Source organism: Bufo gargarizans, chromosome 2, assembly GCF_014858855.1.
Source record: "Bufo gargarizans isolate SCDJY-AF-19 chromosome 2, ASM1485885v1, whole genome shotgun sequence".
Lineage (NCBI taxonomy): Eukaryota > Metazoa > Chordata > Amphibia > Anura > Bufonidae > Bufo > Bufo gargarizans.
Window position 1 is genome coordinate 698,692,126 of NC_058081.1, and position 19,494 is coordinate 698,711,619.

At 42.1% G+C, this 19,494-nt stretch overlaps 1 protein-coding gene across 1 annotated transcript; it reads right to left on the minus strand.

The window, feature by feature from the left end:
- Positions 1-6,643: 6,643 nt before the first annotated feature.
- On the minus strand, positions 6,644-9,980 carry LOC122926327 (zinc finger protein OZF-like). Its single transcript, XM_044277703.1, has 3 exons — positions 9,849-9,980; positions 9,174-9,251; positions 6,644-7,732 (listed from the first exon to the last, which is right to left on the minus strand). The coding sequence occupies exons 1-3, from the start codon at positions 9,978-9,980 to the stop codon at positions 6,755-6,757; spliced, it is 1,188 nt and encodes a 395-aa protein (XP_044133638.1). The 3' UTR covers positions 6,644-6,754.
- Positions 9,981-19,494: the final 9,514 nt, after the last annotated feature.

A 19,494-nucleotide genomic window follows, 5' to 3' on the forward strand; every position in this document is an offset into this window, starting at 1 on the left:
CAAACTTTACTTTGACAGGCTGTTGGAGGCTGCGGTTTCTTCATTTTTTGCTGTTGGTGCCCCTCAGGACTTCCAATCCTTGGCTGGTGGGGGAAGGTTGAAAACCGGTGAGATTGCTCCTTTTTTTTTTTTCTTTTTTCCCCCAGATGTCCTCTCTCTTGGATGATACCTACCAATAAAAAAACTACTTTTACCATCCTAAAACACATTTGAAAAAAGTGAGGTGGCTATAAACATAAAAGAAGCAAACTATAAAGTATAAAATATAAAGCGGAAAGTGGAAAAAAAGAGGAAAGAAAAAAAAAAAAGGGGAGAAAGAGCATAAATAAGAGGAAAAAAAAAAAAAACAGAAAGGAAAAAAAAAAAAACATAAGGGGAGAGGAACACAAAAAAAAAAAAAAAAAAAAAGGGAAGGGGGGAAGGAGGGAGAGGAGAGAAAGAAGGAAGAAAAAAAAAAAAGGAAAAAAAAAAAAGGAAGAAGAAGAGATACAAATATAAAAGGAGAGAAAGAGGCGGAAAAAGGAAAAAAAAAAAAAAAAAAAGAAAAAAAGAGTACAGGAACAGGGCATGGCTCCAAAAGCTAATAGGCGCTCGGCTGACCTCTCAAGCCAGAAACTGGGGTCCAAAACTGTTGAAACAACAAAAATAGACCAGTTTCTGAGGTCTCCGAGGGTTAATACGAGGGGCGGACAAAAGGAACTTGTCACAAAAAAAAATGACGACTCAGAGATGACTGAGTTAGAACCACAAAAAGCCTATAGATACCCCGAAGAGGAAGATGGTATAATGGGGGAAGTTATCCCTAACGACAACTCCTCTCCGTTAGAAGAAATACTGCTAGCGGTCAAACAAAATGGGGATTTAATACAGGCTGTTACAACCCAACTTGGGTTTATCCAAGTTGATGTGGGACTAATAAAAGACGATTTGTGAAAAATCCGAGACAGAGTTAACAACCTCGAGAGCTCCGTTGCCCTGATACAGAATGAATCCAAAAAAATTAATACCGAAGTCTCCACATTTAAACTAGAGTATAACCTTCTGAAGAAAAAGGTGGCGGACCTTGAGGATAGGTCACGAAGATACAACGTGAGAATAATAGGGATTCCAGAGGGTGCGGAAGAGAAGAACTCAACCCAATTCATACAGAAGTTAATTTTTGAGAATTTTGGGAAAGATTCGTTTTCCCCTTTTTTTATGATAGAAAGAGCTCATCGGGTCCCAGGGGGGAAACCAATTCCAGGGAGACAACCTCGGACATTTCTTGTTAAGTTATTGACCACAGGGGATAAAGATATCCTTTTGAGAAGGGCGAGGGAATGCTCACCGGTTGTATACAATGGGAACAGATTGGCCTTTTTTCCAGATTTCTCAAAAGATATACAAGAAAAGAGACGCAAGAAAGGGATATTAAATATTCTCTTATATTCCCAGCAAAATTGCGGATTATTTTCAATGATAAAACTCTTTTTTTTGACACCTCGGAAGAAGCCGTGGATTGGCTCGATCGAAATAATTTATGATTTAATTGTCTTATGATGTGGCGGGAATAATAATTGTTATAAGGGGCCTATACCCCTAAATTTCTTTTTTCTTGGCTTCCTAATGGGGGTGGCCGAGTGGGGGGAGTGCGGGAGGGATGGTCATAGGAGAGAAATCTACTACAATACGTGGTGGATTACCTGTATGGGGGGGTGGGGGGGTCGGGGAATGGGGGGTTGGGCTGTGGTGCGTCAAAATATACATGTCTCTTTTTTTTTTCCTCTCTCCTCTTTTCCCATTTAACCGCTGTTGATAATGCTGACTAGAATTATTGCCTGGAACATACGTGGTTTGGGGGATAGAGGAAAAAGACAAGCGGTTTTTGACTTGACTCAGGTCCACTTACCAGCAATAGTATGCCTGCTAGAAACCCACCTAGTAAACATGTGAAATTGGTAAAGCGAATGAAATATGAAACGAGGTCAATATCGGATCACTCTCCGTTACTACTTGAACTCTGCTTATCTCAGGAAAGATACACACCAAAACCTCCTTTTAGACTAAATCCTTACTGGCTATCGGTTATAAAGACACATGAAATAATCCAAAATGAAATTGGCCGATTCTGGGATAATAACTATGGCTCAGCAAAAATTCAAGTGGTATGGGATACGTTTAAGGCGTATATGAGGGGATTGATGGTTAGTAACATCGCGAACCTTAGAAAGGAGTACGGGGAAAAACAGAAAAATCTAGAAGAACGTGTAGCACTGGCGACAGAATCCTTTTATATGAATAAGACAGAGGAGAATAGGGAAAATATGCAAAGAGCCACACAAATATACTCTAATTTTTTATTGGACAAGGCCCAACAGAGCCTTTTTTTTAAAGGGCAAAAATGGTAAATTTTTGTCCAGAGTAATTTCAAGCCAACAATCCAAAAAATATATAGATAAGGTTCGATTGATTGATGGTAGGATGGTCACTGGACAGGGTCCGGTAGAGAAGGCCTTTGTTGACTATTTCCTTGATTTGTATAAAGCTGAATCCAAAATCACAGATGATAAGATAGATTTCTATCTTGACAGGATCATCTTTCCAACTATTACTGAGACGCAAAAGAAAGCACTTGAACTAGAGGTTTCAATTCAGGAACTTAAGGGAGCTATTAAATTATGCTCAGCCAATTCCACTCCTGGTTCAGATGGGCTCCCATATGAATTCTATAGTAAATATAGGGATTGTATTTTCCCGAGACTGTTGGAGGTCTTTTCTGAATCAATGGAGGATGGGAAGTTGCCAGATTCAATGATGGAAGCTGTAATAATATTAATTCCAAAAAAAGGCAAGGACCCTTTAGATTTAGAATCTTATAGACCAATCTCACTGCTTAATGCAGATGTAAAGCTTCTTGCGAGGGTCCTGGCTACAAGGCTTTCTAGGGTCATTTCCTCTATTGTCCATCCGGACCAGAGTGGCTTTATTCAAAACAAGGGTACACATCATAATTTACATCGGCTTTTTTCTAATATTCAGGCCCCTGGGGGGACCGCTCGCTCCATCCTGTCATTGGATGCCTCTAAGGCCTTTGACAGGGTGGAGTGGTGCTTCCTCTGGAAGGTTCTGGCAAGGATGGGCTTTGGGGAAAAGTTTATACGTACTCTTAAGTTATTGTATAGATCTCCAAGGGCAAAATTGAGTCTTAATGGAATCCTGAGTAGTAGTATTGATTTAAATAGAGGCACGCGGCAGGGCTGTCCATTATCCCCCTTGTTATTCGATATTTATATCGAACCCCTTGCGATGGCCATCAGGCAGGACGATCAGATTAAAGGATTCGGTACGCTAGGATCACAAGACCGTATCTCCTTATATGCGGATGATGTTCTTTTTTTTATAGATCACACGGAAATTACTCTTCCTAGGATTATTCAAATGGTTAAAGCATTTGGTGAGGTGTCTGGTCTTCTTATAAACTGGGCCAAGACCAGTTTGATGCCAATAGACCCCCTGCCACAGAAAGAGGTTCTTGTGACACAGTTAGATATTGTTGACACTTTTCAATACTTGCGTTTGACTATATCACCCCGGGTTGAAAATTTTGTACAACTTAATTTGATCCCCATAATGGTAAGGAGTAGAGCTAAAATAGGGATCTGGCTGAGACTTCCTCTATCCAGAGCTGATCGAGTTTCACTAGTTAAAATAGTGATATTACCACAATTTCTTTATGTGCTCAGGAATACACCTATTTGGATACAAGATAAATATTTTAAACTCATGGAAAGAATAATTAATGATTTAATATGGGGAAGAAAGCGAGTTCGAATAAAGCTGGAATATTTGTATAAATCAGTGGAGTGCGGGGGTTTAAATCTCCCTTACTTTAAAGGGTACTTTATTGCAGCCCAGTTATTGATGTGCTATGAATCAGAGAACAGCGCACTCCTGGGGAAGTTGGTAACTAGCCACGCCCACAATAATATATTTACCCTGTTGGAATCCGGGCTATTGAAGGGTTATGAGCGGGGCTACAGAGAGACTATAAAATTACTCCTGAAAGTGTGGGCTACAACTAGGACATGGTTGAAGGTGAAGGGTTTACTTACATTTACGCCTCTTTGGCATAATGTGTATTTACAAAGGCTGGATGATATTGCAGCTGACACATTTTGGCAGAAGAATAAAATTCTGTATATCTCACAGGTAGTTAAAGATAGAGAAATTAAACCATTTATAGAGATGACACATAATATAGAAAACTTTTCATGGTTTAGGTATTTTCAACTGCGCTCAGTACTATCCAGTTTGGATGATAAACTGGTGTTGGATATAGATAATTCATCATTTTTGAATGATTGGGTAGGGGGTACACTGTCTAGAATAAAAATTTCAAATATATATAAGTTACTACTTAAGGCACGGTTTAGTGATATACAGTCACCAGGACAAAAAGCGTGGGAGGTGGATTGTCCGAATCTACAAATAGAAGGGTGGGAGAATATTTTTGGGAACCTAGGCTCACTATCCCAGAACTTCAACCATGTTTTAATACAATTTTATATTTGCCATAGATTATATATCACTCCTATATGGATGAATAAATGTGGATTAAGAGACACGTCTAACTGCCCTAAATGCGACACTGCAGGAGCGGATTTTCTTCATATGATATGGACTTGTCCAGAACTCATAAACTACTGGAATACTATAAATAATTGTATTATGTATAAACTAAAAATACGAATCCCTTTTGAACTACAAGTATTCGTGCTTAATGATCTTTCCAAACTAAATAATCACAAGTATCAAAAGATCCTCCTGAGTAGGATACTGATGTTGGCCAGAGTCTTGGTCAGTCGGACCTGGTTTGCTCGATATACTCCAGATATAATTACATGGATAAATCTAATTGTTAAGGTAAAAAATTATGAGAAAATTATGTATAAACAGAGGGAAGCTGAGGAGAAGTGGATCAAGATATGGGGTGGTTGGAGGACTTGATTAGTCGTGTTTAATTTTTTTATTTATAAAGGTTTTATTTTGATGCACCACAGGTAGGGGGGGAGGGGAGGGTTTTAGGGAATTGGGGTTGGGGGGGAATTGTATCCTTTTTTCTATTTGTAATGTTCTGATATATTAATTAATAAAGATAATCAAATAAAAAAAAAAAGAAAAATCCTGGTTCTAAATCCCATGAAGATGCTGGGGGAGATGTGAACCTGACCATGCATGGCAGTCCATGTACTGGTGCTCACACTACATTTACGCCATACTGCGTATCTCTTACCGACCATTAACCCATTTTACAGTCTGTCCACTTGCTTTCTACCTTCCATCACTGCTTCCTCTTCAGTTTCGCTCCTGTTAACAGCCGTCCTATTTCTTTATTCAATGCGACTACCTACCTAATGTATTTTTCTTCAGATTCAGCTTCACAAAGTTCTATAATTGACCGAAACATCGCTTGAAAGAATCTGGATTCCTTTTATTCATGTTCTAAGTACAGACAGGCACACTACACTTGAAACAATCCGGACCAGAAGGCTGGCGATATCCTTGTATTCATTTATTGATCAATAGAGTATTAAAAGCTGGTATAAAAACTGAAATAAAAAACAAAAAACACAGGTGCATATATTCAAAACATTGACCATATGGTCATAGTTCTCTCTGTTTGCTATATATGAATTGGAATACCAAGATAGTCTTCTCCAACAAAGTAAACAGTATGGAAATTCCATATATAATCCTTATCTACTGCATATGTTTCCTGTGATCCAGTTAGATCCGATCCTACTAACCGGTATTGTACTGATGTTAAAGAGGACCTTTCACTAGTTTAAAAACTAACTATATCAGTGGGCAGAGCGACGCCCAGGGGTCCCCCTGCACTTACTAGTATGTCTGGGCGCCGCTCCGTTCGCCGGTATCCGCTCCGGTGTCTGCAGCTCCCTCTGTTGTACTGGGCGAAGTTTTTGTATTAGGGTTGTCCCTTGCTGCAGCGCTGGCCAATCGTAGCGCACAGCTCATAGCCTGGGAGTCCCAGACATACTAGTAAGTGCAGGGGGAGCGCTGGGCGTCGCTCTGCCCACTGATATAGTTTCTAGTTTTTAAACTAGTGAAAGGTCCTCTTTAAGATACCGTCTATAAATGAGGATGGAACGTATAAATTCATATAGTGTCTTTTTTTTTTACCAATTGATAAGAAATTTATGGTCACTATGTGAACAAATAGTCACTTCCAGTAGACATTTTGTATTGCTTGGCAGGTATACTGTCAATATACCGATTTCTGGATCTTCTTTATGATGGTGACCATATATATAAATATATGCAATAAAGATCGAGAGTCTGTACTCACTGTTTAGGGTAATATGCTGCTATCCTCTGTGGCGTCCCACGTCGTAGCTGCAGCGCTCACCCTAGGTTCTGCGTCTCTCACAACAATCTCTCCAACACGGACAGCGATGGAGTGTCTATGGCCCATGGGACTGCCCCCACAATCATGTTTAAGAAATATAATAAATAAATCTGCAAACTACTCTTTAAGAAGTTGCAAACACTGTCACAATCTTACTCAGTAATGGGGTGGCATAGAAAGTGGAGTAACAATTCAAGACAGAAGTGTTAGACAAAAAAATAAACCAAATTTTTCAAAGAACATACAACTTTTAATACATTTGGTACAAATTATGGCAACACAGGCTAATACAATATGGACTGTAAAAATTCCACACGATAAATGCCCCCATTGTTCTCATACAAAAGATCAAAATGGCTTCTGTCTCATGTGACTTCTCTCATGTCGAACAAGAACGGATTTATTTGTAAAACTTTTCCCACATTGTGAACATGAATATGGCTTCTCTCCTGTGTGAACTCTCTGATGTCTAACAAGATTAGATTTTTCGGTAAAGCATTTTCCACACTCTGAACAAGAATATGGCCTCTCTCTTATGTGAATTCTCTCATGTTTACTAAGATATGATTTATTTGTAAAGAATTTCCCACATTCTGAACATGAAAACATATTCTCTCCTGTGTGAATTCTCTGATGTATAAGTAGACTTGATTGATTAGTAAAACATTTTGCACATTCTGAACATGTATATGGTTTCACCCCTGAGTGACTTTTCTCATGACAAACAAGATATGATTTCTTTGTAAAACATTTGCCACAATCTGAACATGAATATGGCTTCTCTCCTGTGTGACTTCTCCCATGTCTAACAAGATTTGGTTTACTTGTAAAGCATTTCCCACATTCTGCACATGAATATGGCTTCTCTCCTGTGTGAATTCTCTGATGTGTAATTAGATTAGATTTATTTGTAAAACATTTCTCACACTCTGAACATGAATATGGCTTCTGTCCTGTGTGAATTCTGTAATGTATAACTAGACTTGATTTTTCGGTGAAACATTTCCCACACTCTGAACACGAATATGGCTTCTCTCCTGTGTGAATTCTTTTATGTTTTGCAAAATGTGTTTTATCTGTAAAACATTTCCCACACTCTGAACACGAATATGACTTTTCTCCTGTGTGAATTCTCTTATGTTTTGCAAAATGTGTTTTATCTTTAAAGTGTTTTCCACATTCTGAACATGAATATGGCTTCTCTTCTGTGTGACTTCTCTCATGTATAATTAGATTTGATTTATTTGTAAAACATTTCCCACATTTAGAACATGCATATGGCTTCTCTCCTGTATGAATTCGCTCATGTTTTACAAGATCTGATTTCTGAATAAAACATTTCCCACATTCTGAACATGCATATGGCTTCTCCCCTGTGTGAATTCTCTCATGTTTTACAAGATCTGATTTCTGAATAAAACATCTACCACATTCTGAACATGAATGCGGCTTCTCTCCTGTGTGAATTCGTCTGTGTTTTAAAAGACCTAATTTTTTTGTAAAGTGTTTTCCACATTCCTCACATTCATACCTTTTACCCCCTTTCTGCCCGGTACTTGTGGTAAAAATCTGTGATTGGTCAGGAGAAGGTTCCTCATGATTAGGAGGATTATATGATGGATCTGTACTGTAAAGTCTCGGATGTACATTACAGGTAATGAGTTTTTCTCTTGAAGAGCGCTGCATGATATCTTCATCTTCTTCTTTATAATCTGAAAATAACACATTTCCTTCAGATTTCTTAATGGGATTTTTTTTTATTATGCTGGAAACAAACATTGTTTTTATTTTTAGTTTTTTGCAAAAGCCAGAAGAGGATCCAAAAGGAAATTGTATAAGTGTATTTAAAAATAACAAAAAAGAGACCAGGCTATAGGGCACCCAGTGTCCTGGACTACAGAGGACCCAGAGTGCTGGACTACAGGGCACCCGGCGTGCTGGACTACAGAGGGCCCGACGTGTTAGGAGGCCCTCTGATCCTTTTGAAACAGTCTCATATAACCAAATAATACACGTATCACCAATGTATTATTTCTGACTTTATGCTGCTCCGATATAAAGTACATTTATCACATGGTACAGCCACATAATATACAACAGAAAATCCATTAAAATTCCACAAGTGCAAAATGTCCAAAATGAATGCTCGTATAAGCCTGTCATGTATGCTTCCCATTCTTTTTGAATCCACTTGTAGCTTTGGCTCACAAAACCGCAACAAAAACCTGGATGTGCGATTAGACCTTCAAATCCTTTATAACACTTTGAGGGTATTGAGCGGAGTTGCTGTGGTCGGAAGGTGGTAGCGATGCAGTGAGACAGGGGCACCAACAGGTTAAAGTCCAAAAACAGGGTGTTATTCACACTTTCAAATAAAATATAAACAGCCTTAATAAACCCCTCAGACGTCCGACCACTAATACAAAACAAGCCCTCTCTAGACGAGGACCCAACTGCCAGACCCATGCTATGGCGCCATAGAACCAGGGGGCACACACTTACCTTGGTTGGTCCAGCATCAGTCCCCAAGCAGTGCACCCCTGTGATTTTGTCCCCTGGGTAGTGCACTCCTTTGATTCTGTCCCCTGGGTAGTGCACCCCTTTGATTCTGGCCCCTAGATAGTGCACCCCTGTTTTCCCAGAGCATTCCCTTCACTTTCTCACATTCCCCCCCCCCCCCGAACTATCACCTGTGGCTCAGAGACAAGGTCATGTTTGACCATGGATGTCTATCTGGGTAACTCAGAGAACATGTCCGCATTCCTACCCACAAGCTCATTAGCCTCTTGCTGTTGTCTTTTATAGAAGGCATCTTCACCTCAGCTGCTGCGGGCTTAAACTTAGCCTGTTGGGGTAGTAGAGACGGCAGATCAGCCGGAGACCTCTTTCCATGCTTTTAGTACATTTACATGGTATATCTGCTTGGGCTTCTCTTACCGGGCTGATGTACTTTGCAGTTCACTTCCCCTATTTACTTTCTACCATATGCACCAGCACAAGTATTCGGTCACCAGGTTTAAAAGGTCCTTACCTTGGCCGACCTATTGTAAACACGACTTTGAGCCTTTTGGGCCTCCTCCATATGCTGTTTGACTATGGGCATAACGGACGCCACCCTGTCCTGCATACCTGCAATATGCTCTATGAGACTTCTGTGGGGAGTGGGTTCTTACTCCCAAGTTTCTTTAGCAATGTCCAGCAGACCCCTGGGATGTCTACCATGAACTAACTCAAATGGCGAAAACCCGGTGGAAGCTTGCAGTACCTCAAGGACTGCAAACATGAAATATGGCAAGAGAACATCCCAGTCCCTCCCATCCTTATTTACCACTTTTTTAGAATACTTTTTAGAGTTTTGTTAAACCGCTCTACGAGTCCTGTCTGGGGATGGTACATAGATGTGCGCAACTGATATTAAAGAGCTTGGTGACTTCTGACAAACGGTACTCTGATCCGTGAGGATCTCCTTGGGTATTCCCACTTGGCAAAATATGGCGAACATCTCTTTGGCAATTAACTTTGCCGACGTGTGCTGCAGTGGGATGGCTTCAGGATACCAGGTAGTGTAATCCATGACTACCAGGATATGCCCTAGTGTGGACTTAACCAAAGGACCTACCAAATCCATGAAAATCCTTTCAAAGGGTATCTGTATGATGTGTAGAAGTATCAGTTGACTCCTAAAATGTGACATAGGAGCATGCATTTGACACTCTGGACAAGATTCACAATAGCTCTTCACTGGGCGGAATACCCCTGGCCAATAAAAGCACTGCAGGATGCAATCCAGCGCTTTCTTAGCTCCTAGGTGCCCACCCATGGTCATGTGCTAGCTCCAGCACCGTCTAGCGATAAGCCCGGAGTACAATGAATTCTTCACCCGCACTCTGTCAACCATATATAATAACTCCTGGTTGACAGCCATGTGGGGAAACACCTGCTCAGCTCCTGGGCGCTGTGACACACCATTTATTGCATCAACATTTTCTCTGGCACAGTCCAGAGTGGGATCCTGGAATTGTGCAGTACCAAAGTTGTCGCGGGATACCTCCAAATCAGACAACTCTGGTCCTGTTAGAGGCTCCTCACCTTCACCTGTCATAACCTCTAGGAGAAAAACATTGCTAACACATACATCTATGTTGGTCACCCCTATGACAGGAACCCCAGAGTCTGGGTGACTTGGTTCAGGTTCCAGGTCCTGACCATTCCATACCTGTTGTACATCTGAGAGACTACCCCTGCACAATCTCTTACAGACCATGGCAAGTCTCTTCACACTCACACTCCCTCTGCACAGGCGTCTTTGGAGACTCAGAGACCATGTGTTGTCGCCCAGGGAATTTGACTGCAATGTCTGCAGAGAGAACATCTGGAGCCTCCAGAAGACATGGAGCATCTGCACATGGTCTTCCCTGTTACTATACGTTCTCCGCCCCACGTGAGGCCAGATCTGAACACAACCGAGTCTGCCGTGTCCTTCCACCACCGGGGAGCCATGTGGACCACTCTCAGGGACCATTCCTGGTAAGGACTGACCACTAACAACCTCACACGGCCACATTCATCACAAAATAAAGTGATGTCCGACCAAGCCTGCCTTCACATGTGGAAATCCTTGTGTAATCCGGCTCTGGAATACGCATGGATTCTGGATGATAGACCATCAGTGTTGCTTCAGAATTTTATCCAGATTTATATGTGTTTTCCTTCTATCCTCTCCCATTGACCTTAAATAGGACCTTTCACCTAGATATCCTTAATCTAATTATTATGCTACCTTATAGTGCGGCCCCCACTGATGTCTTGGCACTTTTTTTTTCGATTTTTTTTCTAAAGAACCCCCCGTTCGTCCGCTGTGGTCCCCGTATCTTTTGGCGCCTCATATGCTAATTAGGCGACTCGGTTATACTAGGCGTGGACTTGTATTTCTCCTGGGCGTGGTTATCTTCTCCCTGGAGCGTATGCAATCAGAGCGCCCCGCTCTTAGCCAGGGAGAAGGAGCTTGAGTTCTCGCGAGAATTTGAGCTCCTTCTCCCTGGCTAAGAGCGGGGCGCTCTGATTGGATGCGCTCGCAGCCAGGGAGAAGATAACGATGCCCAGGAGAAAAAACGTAATTAGACTTACCGGTAATTCTGTTTCCTTGAGTCCACCATGACGGCTCTACTATGAGATTGACCCCTTGACCTCTGTAGGGGCAGGAACAGAGAGAGTTTAAAAGGCCACCACCCACTCTCATCCTCAGTGCTTTCCAAATTACCAAGTGGGTGCAGCCTTAATTTAGGCAAAATATATATATATATATATATATATATATAATATTTTTTTTTTGAGTATTAAAAACTGCTTGCAGAACCTTCTGACCGAAGGCCAAGTCAGCAGAAGCTGAAACATTAATGCGGTAATGTTTGATAAAGGTATTTATACTTGACCAGGTGGCCGCTCTACAAATTTTGTCTAAGGAGACACACCCTTTTTCTGCCCACGAAGAAGCCATAGCTCTTGTAGAGTGGGCTTTTATATTTGTGGGGCTGTTTAGACCTGACTTTTGATAGCAACAGGCAATGGTAGATCTAATCCATCGTCCAATGGAGGCTTTGGATGCCTTTTTTCCCTTGTTTGGACCTGCGTATTGAACAAGAAGATTATCATCCTTTCTAAATTCCTTTGTTGCAGCTAGATACTGTATGATAGTATCCCGAACATCCAGGAGCTGAAACTGATCGTGTGATGGACAATCCCTGGGAAAAGATGGAAGGACAATTTCCTGATCTCTGTGAAAGTCCGATACGACCTTCGGCAAGAAACCAGGATACAAACGTAATACTATTCTGTCTGGAAAGATAGTGAGGTATGGTTCCCGGCAGGACAGACCCTGGATCTTGCCCAATCGTCTTGCTGAAGTTATGGCTACTAGGAAGGCCGCTTTTAATGACAGGTGTTTGAGTGAAATATCCTGAATAGGAAAAAATGGTGATTTTGTAAGTCCTCTCAGGACCAAGTTCAAGTCTCATTGAGGCGTCCTAGAGGTTAAGGATGGTCTTAACCTGGAGGCGGCTCTTATAAACCTCCTTATCCACCTATGACTGGCTAAGTCTGTATCATAGCAAGCCCCCAAGGCTGAGACCTGTACTTTAAGAGTACTTGATCTCAGGCCCAGATCTAATCCCTTTTGAAGAAAATCAAGTATTTTCTCAATAATTGGGGCAGAATCTACTGGAGGGTTCTGGCCTAGCCAGCTACAATACTTCTTCCAGATTTTAAGATAAATCACAGAGGTGACTTCTTTCCAACTGGATTTGAGGGTATTTATAAAATTTTCAGACAGCCCTCTGCTTTTTAGGACCTCGCGCTCAGGATCCATGCTGATAACTTCAATAGTCCTGGATTCTGATGAAAGATTGGACCCTGAGAAAGGATGTTCCCCTGTGGGGGAATTCTCCAGGGTTCTTCCAGAGCTAGCTCCCTTAGTACTGGGAACCAATTTATTTTTGTCCAGTATGGAACAACCAGTATTACCGTTACTGGGTCCGATCTTATCTTTTGCAGTACTCTGGGTATTAGCGCCCAAGGGGGAAAGGCATAGGCTAGTCCACCTGATTGTGAATGCGTCCACTGCCCAAGGGTTGTCCCTGGGGTTTAGGGAGCAGAAATGATGAACTTTTGTGTTTTTTGCTGACGCAAACAGGTCTATCTGGGGGGTCCCCCATCTCCTGGTGATCTGATGGAATACCTCTGAGTTTAGGGCCCATTCTCCTGGATCTATGGTCTTCCTGCTGAGGAAGTCCGCCTGTATATTTTCTGTACCCTTTAAATAGATAGTTGTGATGGAGAGAACATTTCTTTCTGCCCAGAATATTTTTTCCGTCAGATTTTTTAAGCTTGGGGATCTTGTGCCCCCTGATGCTTCAAATATGCGACTGCTGTTACACTGTCTGAAAGAATTTTCAGGTGTCTTCTGGATACCTTGTCCTGCGACGCCTTCAGAACCTCCCAGATCGCCCTCAGTTCTCTGTGGTTCGATGACTTTATTCTTATGATGTCTGACCAAGTGCCCTGGTAGTTTAGTGAGCCTACCTTTGCTCCACATCCTGTGCCACTTGCATCTGTATATATTTGTATTTCTGGATTTTTTATCCAGGGTACACCTCTTAGCAAGTTTTTGTTTTCCGTCCACCAGTTTAAATCTGATCTTACGTGGTTTGGGATGGAGATTCTTTTTTCTAGAGAGCACTGCCTCTTGTCCCAATTCTTCAGGATCCAAGACTGGACTATCCTGGTATGAGCCTGGGACCAAGATACTGCCGTTATACAGGAGGTCATCATTCCCAAGAGGCTCATGGCATTGCGGATGGAGCACTGAGACTGAAATTGGAACTTTCTTGTTTTGACTATAAAGGATTTTCTTTTCTCCTGAGGGAGGGATGTAATCTGGGAAACTGAATCCAGGATCACTCCCAAAAATGTAATTCTGGTTGATGGAATTATGCACGATTTCTTTAGGTTTATTATCCAGCCTAGGTCAGAGAACCTGCGTATTAGGTCGTTGGTAAGGCTGGTTGCTTCCAGTTCCAAGGACCCTAGAACTAGGAAATCGTCTAGGTACGGAAATACTTTTATTCCTTCTGCTCAGAGGGGGGGATATCATTTCCACTACGAGCTTCGGGAATACCCTTGGGGCAGAGGAAATTCTTCCAAAGGGTAACGCGTGAACTGAAAGTGTTTTACTTCTCCCGAGTTGTAAGCGTCCTTTAAGTCTATGGACATCATGAAATCTCCGGCTTTGATCAAAGGAATAATGGATGTTATGGATTCCATCTTGAACTTTCTGCATGTGATAGCTTTGTTTAGTCCCTTTAGATTTATAATAGTGCGGAAGGCACCGTCTAGTTTCTGAACCAGGAATAAATTGGAATAGTAACCTCTTCCTCTTTCCGCGCTAGGGACTTCTGCTACCACTCCTGAATCTATAAGTTGAAGGACACCCTGCCAGATTTTTTCTAGTCTTTGGGCTGTGAGATGTTATCCTGAACTTTTTTGGAGGGACTGAGGAAAATTCTATCCGGTAGCCACCCTGTAAGATGTCTAAGGCCCACGGATTTTTGGTGACGGATTTCCCAACGGGACAGAAAATTCCTCAGTCTCCCCCCTACTCTGGCGTCATTGTTTATCTGATTGTTTATTCTGGGGGTTGAGAAGGAATCCTCTGCCTTTCCCCCCCTTTCTGGTTACTCCACCTACCCAACTTCCCTTTGCCCCTATAGGATCTAGTCTGGGAAATAAAGGAAAGAAAGGGCCTTTTTTTTTACTTTCCTCTGGAAAACTTTTCTTTTTGTCTGCTGCTTTCTCAAGGATGGAGTCTAACATTGGTCCAAAAACGTATTACCCAGAAAAAGCTATAGAACATAGCTTAGCTTTTGAGGTTCTATCCCCTTCTCATGCTTTCATCCACAATGCCCTTCTAGCTGAATTGGAGAGAGCAGCATCCTTGGCGGCGAACCTCACAGACTCAGCTGAGGCATCCGTCAAGAATGTGGTGGCTGATCTAAGGAGTGGAATACAATTTAATATTTCCTCTCTTGGGGTTTTATTTTTAATATGGTTTTCCAACTCATTGAGCCAGAAACACATGGACCTAGCTACCGACTTCACAGCTATGTTTGTTTTAATACCAAACATGGACGCCTCCCAGGATTTTTTTTAGAAGTGAGTCGGCCTTCCTCTCTATTGGGTCCGGCAATTGTGACGAGTCCTCGAATGGACGTCACCTGGATGTCAATTTTGGGGGTTTCATTAAAAAATTTAACATCAGCCGGATCGACTAGCAGCCTATTCTTGAATTCCCTGGATACCCCCAGTCTTCTCTCAGGATCCGTCCATTCATCCAGGATCATATCTTTTATGTTTTCATTCACTGGAAATACTTTGTTTTTTGGCTCTGAGTCCCCCAAACATCTCATCCAGGACAGATCGTGTTTTTTTCACCTCCTTAATGCCCATGGTTGCTCTGACAGCACCCAATAATTCCTCCATGTCCTCGGATGAGAAAAAGTATTTCTTACTATCCTCCACAATTTCTCCCTCCGATAGAGCGTCAATATCAACGTTCTGTCTAGAGGTGGAGGCCTCCTCGTCTATGTCCTCTGAATCAGAGGAGGATGGAACAGACACCCTAGGTTTTTTCGCCAGTGGTGTAGGAGGGACAGATCTGAGAGAGGCCAGGGAGGACTTTATTTCGCTCTGAATTAAGGATTTGACCTCCATCAGTATGGATGGTTGCTCCTCTTTTATAAAGATCATTGATGCAAACTTGGCAGAGTTTCTTTTTGTGATTTTCTGGAAGTCTCTTGCTACAAGTCGCACACCTATGAATTTTAGTTTTGGTTCTGGGCTCATTTACTCCCTATAAGAGAGGAGTAACCAGGTATCAGTAGACATGATAAATATAGCAGGTCGATATGATACATTATTTCTTTCTCCCCACAGGGGAACTCACAGTTGGAGTAGCCGAGGGGGCTTCAGAAGATTCCATCTGGACTGCAGGGGTGTCAGGGGAGTGAGGGACAGACATCTGTAGTTTGGAGCACTAAGAGGAAGACCAGGTTGTGTTCCACCGCATATTCAAACTTGCCGCTTCTAAATACCCAGAGCGGAGTCTGACATCATCGCGGTGCACGCATGGTCCAAGTTCCGCCCCTTCAGCCTCCTGCCGGTCCGTAGCAGAGTGCAGTGCTGAGGCTATTCAACCAGGAGTTGGTGCGCAGCGTGTCTCTGTGGCGCGTGGTCAGCTTCCTCAATGTAGGGAAGGGGGACCGACGCTGTGAGGAGAGATACAGGTCCTGCAGACAGGAACGAGATCAGCTCCATTAATATCCTCTGCCCAGCTTTGGACTCAACCGCAGGAGGGCAGTAAAGCATCCCGAGACCATTCATGTGTGGGGTTGCTTCTCATCCAAGGGAGTGGGCTCACTCACAATTTTGCCCAAAAACACAGCCATGAATAAAGAATGGTACCAAAACACCCCCCAACAGCAACTTCTTCCAACAATCCAACAACAGTTTGGTGAAGAACAATGCATTTTCCAGCACGATGGAGCACCGTGCCATAAGGCAAAAGTGATAACTAAGTGGCTCGGGGACCAAAACGTTGACATTTTGGGTCCATGGCCTGGAAACTCCCCAGATCTTAATCCCATTGAGAACTTTTGGTCAATCCTCAAGAGGCGGGTGGACAAACAAAAACCCACTAATTCTGACAAACTCCAAGAAGTGATTATGAAAGAATGGGTTGCTATCAGTCAGGAATTGGCCCAGAAGGTGATTGAGAGCATGCCCAGTCGAATTGCTGAGGTCCTGAAAAAGAAGGGCCAACACTGCAAATACTGACTCTTTGCATAAATGTCATGTAATTGTCGATAAAAGCCTTTGAAACGTATGAAGTGCGTGTAATTATATTTCACTACATCACAGAAACAACTGAAACAAAGATCTAAAAGCAGTTTAGCAGCAAACTTTGTGAAAACTAATATTTGTGTCATTCTCAGAACTTTTGGCCACGACTGTACACCATAGGCCGTGACAAATACGAATTTCCCCAGTCGTCTCCATGACAGCACATGCTGAGAATTAACAAAGAAAAAAAATTCTAGGGAGGGACAACAGCACAAAGGACCTTGCGTCCAAAGGCCATATCCTCACTGGCAAACACATCTAAATTGTGGTGTTTTGTGAAAGTATGGGCCCTCTTCCAGGTAGCTGTCCTACAAATCTGTTCTAAGGAGGCTGAAGATCGCTCCGCACCCAAAAAGCTGAAACAGCCCTAGTAGAGTGAGCTCTAAGGAAAAGGGGGGCCTACTTTCCTACCACCTTGTACGCTTCAGTATCGATCGTTCTTATCCTGAGAGTTCCTGAACTGTTTGGTCAGGATAATCTTCTGCTCCAGAGTCGTTTGAGATCTGTTACATTTTCTGAGAACAAACTGCTAAAGAGGTCACATGTGGAACTAGGCCCAGGCTACCTCGGGTATACAAGAGGACAGGGTTCCTAAAATCTTCATGCTTTCCCTGATTGTGCATATCAGGCTTCTGTGGAATTGCCATATTTTGTTCTTTAGATCCTGAATCTTCTAAGCAGGGAGGAATGATCTCTGAAAATTGGAATGTAGCAAAATTCCAAGGAATATTTTCCGACTCTCTAGTAATAGTCTGTATTTCTCTCAATTTATTACCCATCCCAAAGTCTGGAGGTGGGACAAGACAGACTGCAGATTATCCTGGAGAAGTTCCCTGTTGTCTGACACTATTAACAGATCGTCCAGGTATGGGATTACTAGTATGCCTTTCTGTCTGAGACTTACTACCACTTCCGCTATGATTTTGGTGACGAGATTCCAAATGGGAGACAGGTAAACTGGAAATTATAATTGAGGACCGGTAGTGGAACAGCAAACCGGAGAAAACACCTTGATTTGGGATGGATTGGAATGTGGTAATAAGCATCCTTTAGGTCTAGTGTTGCCATTACCGTTCCTTTCCGGATTAATTTTACAGCAGACTTCACCATCTCCATCTATTTAGTGGTTTTAGATTTATTATAGTGCTGAATTTGCCATTCGTTTTTTTTATAACAAAGAGACTTGTGAGGGATGAGAATCCATTTTGTATAAATATGTCCTCCATCTTGTGAATATGTGGAAAAATTACTGAGCCAGCTGTGAAGATATGGCAGTTTCTGTGTATAGATAGCTACAAGGCCAAGGTAAGCAGCTCCCTCGCTCCCTTATCGGAGTTTGACAAACAAGAGAGAGTTATGTTATTTCTGAGTTTCGGGATGCACTGCTAACAAATACTAACCTTGGGATAAGATGCTGCAGAAGTTTTTTTTTTTTTTTTACTGTTAAAAACTTTGTAAGTATAGTGCGGAAGTTTTGCCTTATATGAATAACTAATCAAATCATTAGTTTCGATTTCCACCCCCTTGGCGGGGGCCTGTTTTGTCTATGCTCATCTGTAGTGTTATAAAAATGTATGCTTGTGTGTAATAAAGAGAGAGAACGTGATTCAGCAGTGTGTCTCGCGTCAGCTCTCCGAGCGCTCGTACATCTACATCAATTTGGGACTCCGACAATCATAGAGGTAAGAATTTTTGCCCCAACAAAACTTGGCGCCAAACGTGGGGCTCGACTAAAGGACACTTCATCGATCTCCCGACAACTTGGATAGTCCGGACTGGGATGGACAGATATAAAACCAGCACTTTAAGAGTTAGAGACTTCATCTTGCATTATATCTATCTGTTGTCTGGTTTGAGGGAACGTACGTATAAAGTCCTTTTACAGTCAAGTTTATATTGATAAAGAACCTTGAAAGTGGAATATGCCTATGATTGTTGGGTTTAGTTTCTAATCATGAGTAACTTTGAGTGGGAGGTTTATGGTTTGGCTTTAGGAGTCACTGTATACTTCTTGTTTGTTCTTTACTGTGTTTGGAACATTGTAGACCATTATAGAAAGGAAAATCGCAGTACAGAGTACACTAGGTGATATAGTGAGGAAGCTCTGAGGAAACAGATGACTGATTTTTGTTACTTTCTATAGATGTTCTCATACAGTTGAAGAGCAATGGGGAATAATTTTAGTGTACCCGAAGGTTATAAGACAGCTAAAACATTGGTAAAGGAAAGAGGAGGCAAGGAGGGTCTAAAGAATGTGGACAGAGTGTTGGAGAAGGCAGGGATGATGTATGGGAATCTTAACCTAGAAGAAGTCTGGGAAAGATTCAGGAGGATGCATTGTGGTTGGATAAAGGATTGTGGATGTGAAGAAGTGGTTGATATATGGATAAAAGTAGCTTGTGAGGTTGAAACTGAGGGATGGAGAGGAGAAGTTGTGCGAGGTAGATTGTTGTATACTCAGAAACAGAAAGGCAGTACCATTCCTGGTTGACACCGGGGCAGCAAAAACAGTAGTAGACCAGAGTTTCTTGCGATCACATCAGTTAACCCCTTGTTATATACTGGCTGTGGTATTTACAGGAGAAACAGTTTTTGTCCGTGAATCTGAGCCAGTTAAACTAAAGATAAAAGACAGT

Bases quoted from the DNA above. Each gene is read 5' to 3' on its own strand.
- LOC122926327 (XM_044277703.1), bottom strand. From the start codon at position 9,980: ATGGATTACACTACCTGGTATCCTGAAGCCATCCCACTGCAGCACACG. The intron at 9,252-9,848 runs GTTTGTCAGAAG...CTACCCCAACAG, and splicing joins TCCTCACGGATCAGAGTACC to GCTAAGTTTAAGCCCGCAGC. The intron at 7,733-9,173 runs GTAGGAATGCGG...TGTTTTATTCAG, and splicing joins AGAGGCTAATGAGCTTGTGG to AAATCAGATCTTGTAAAACA.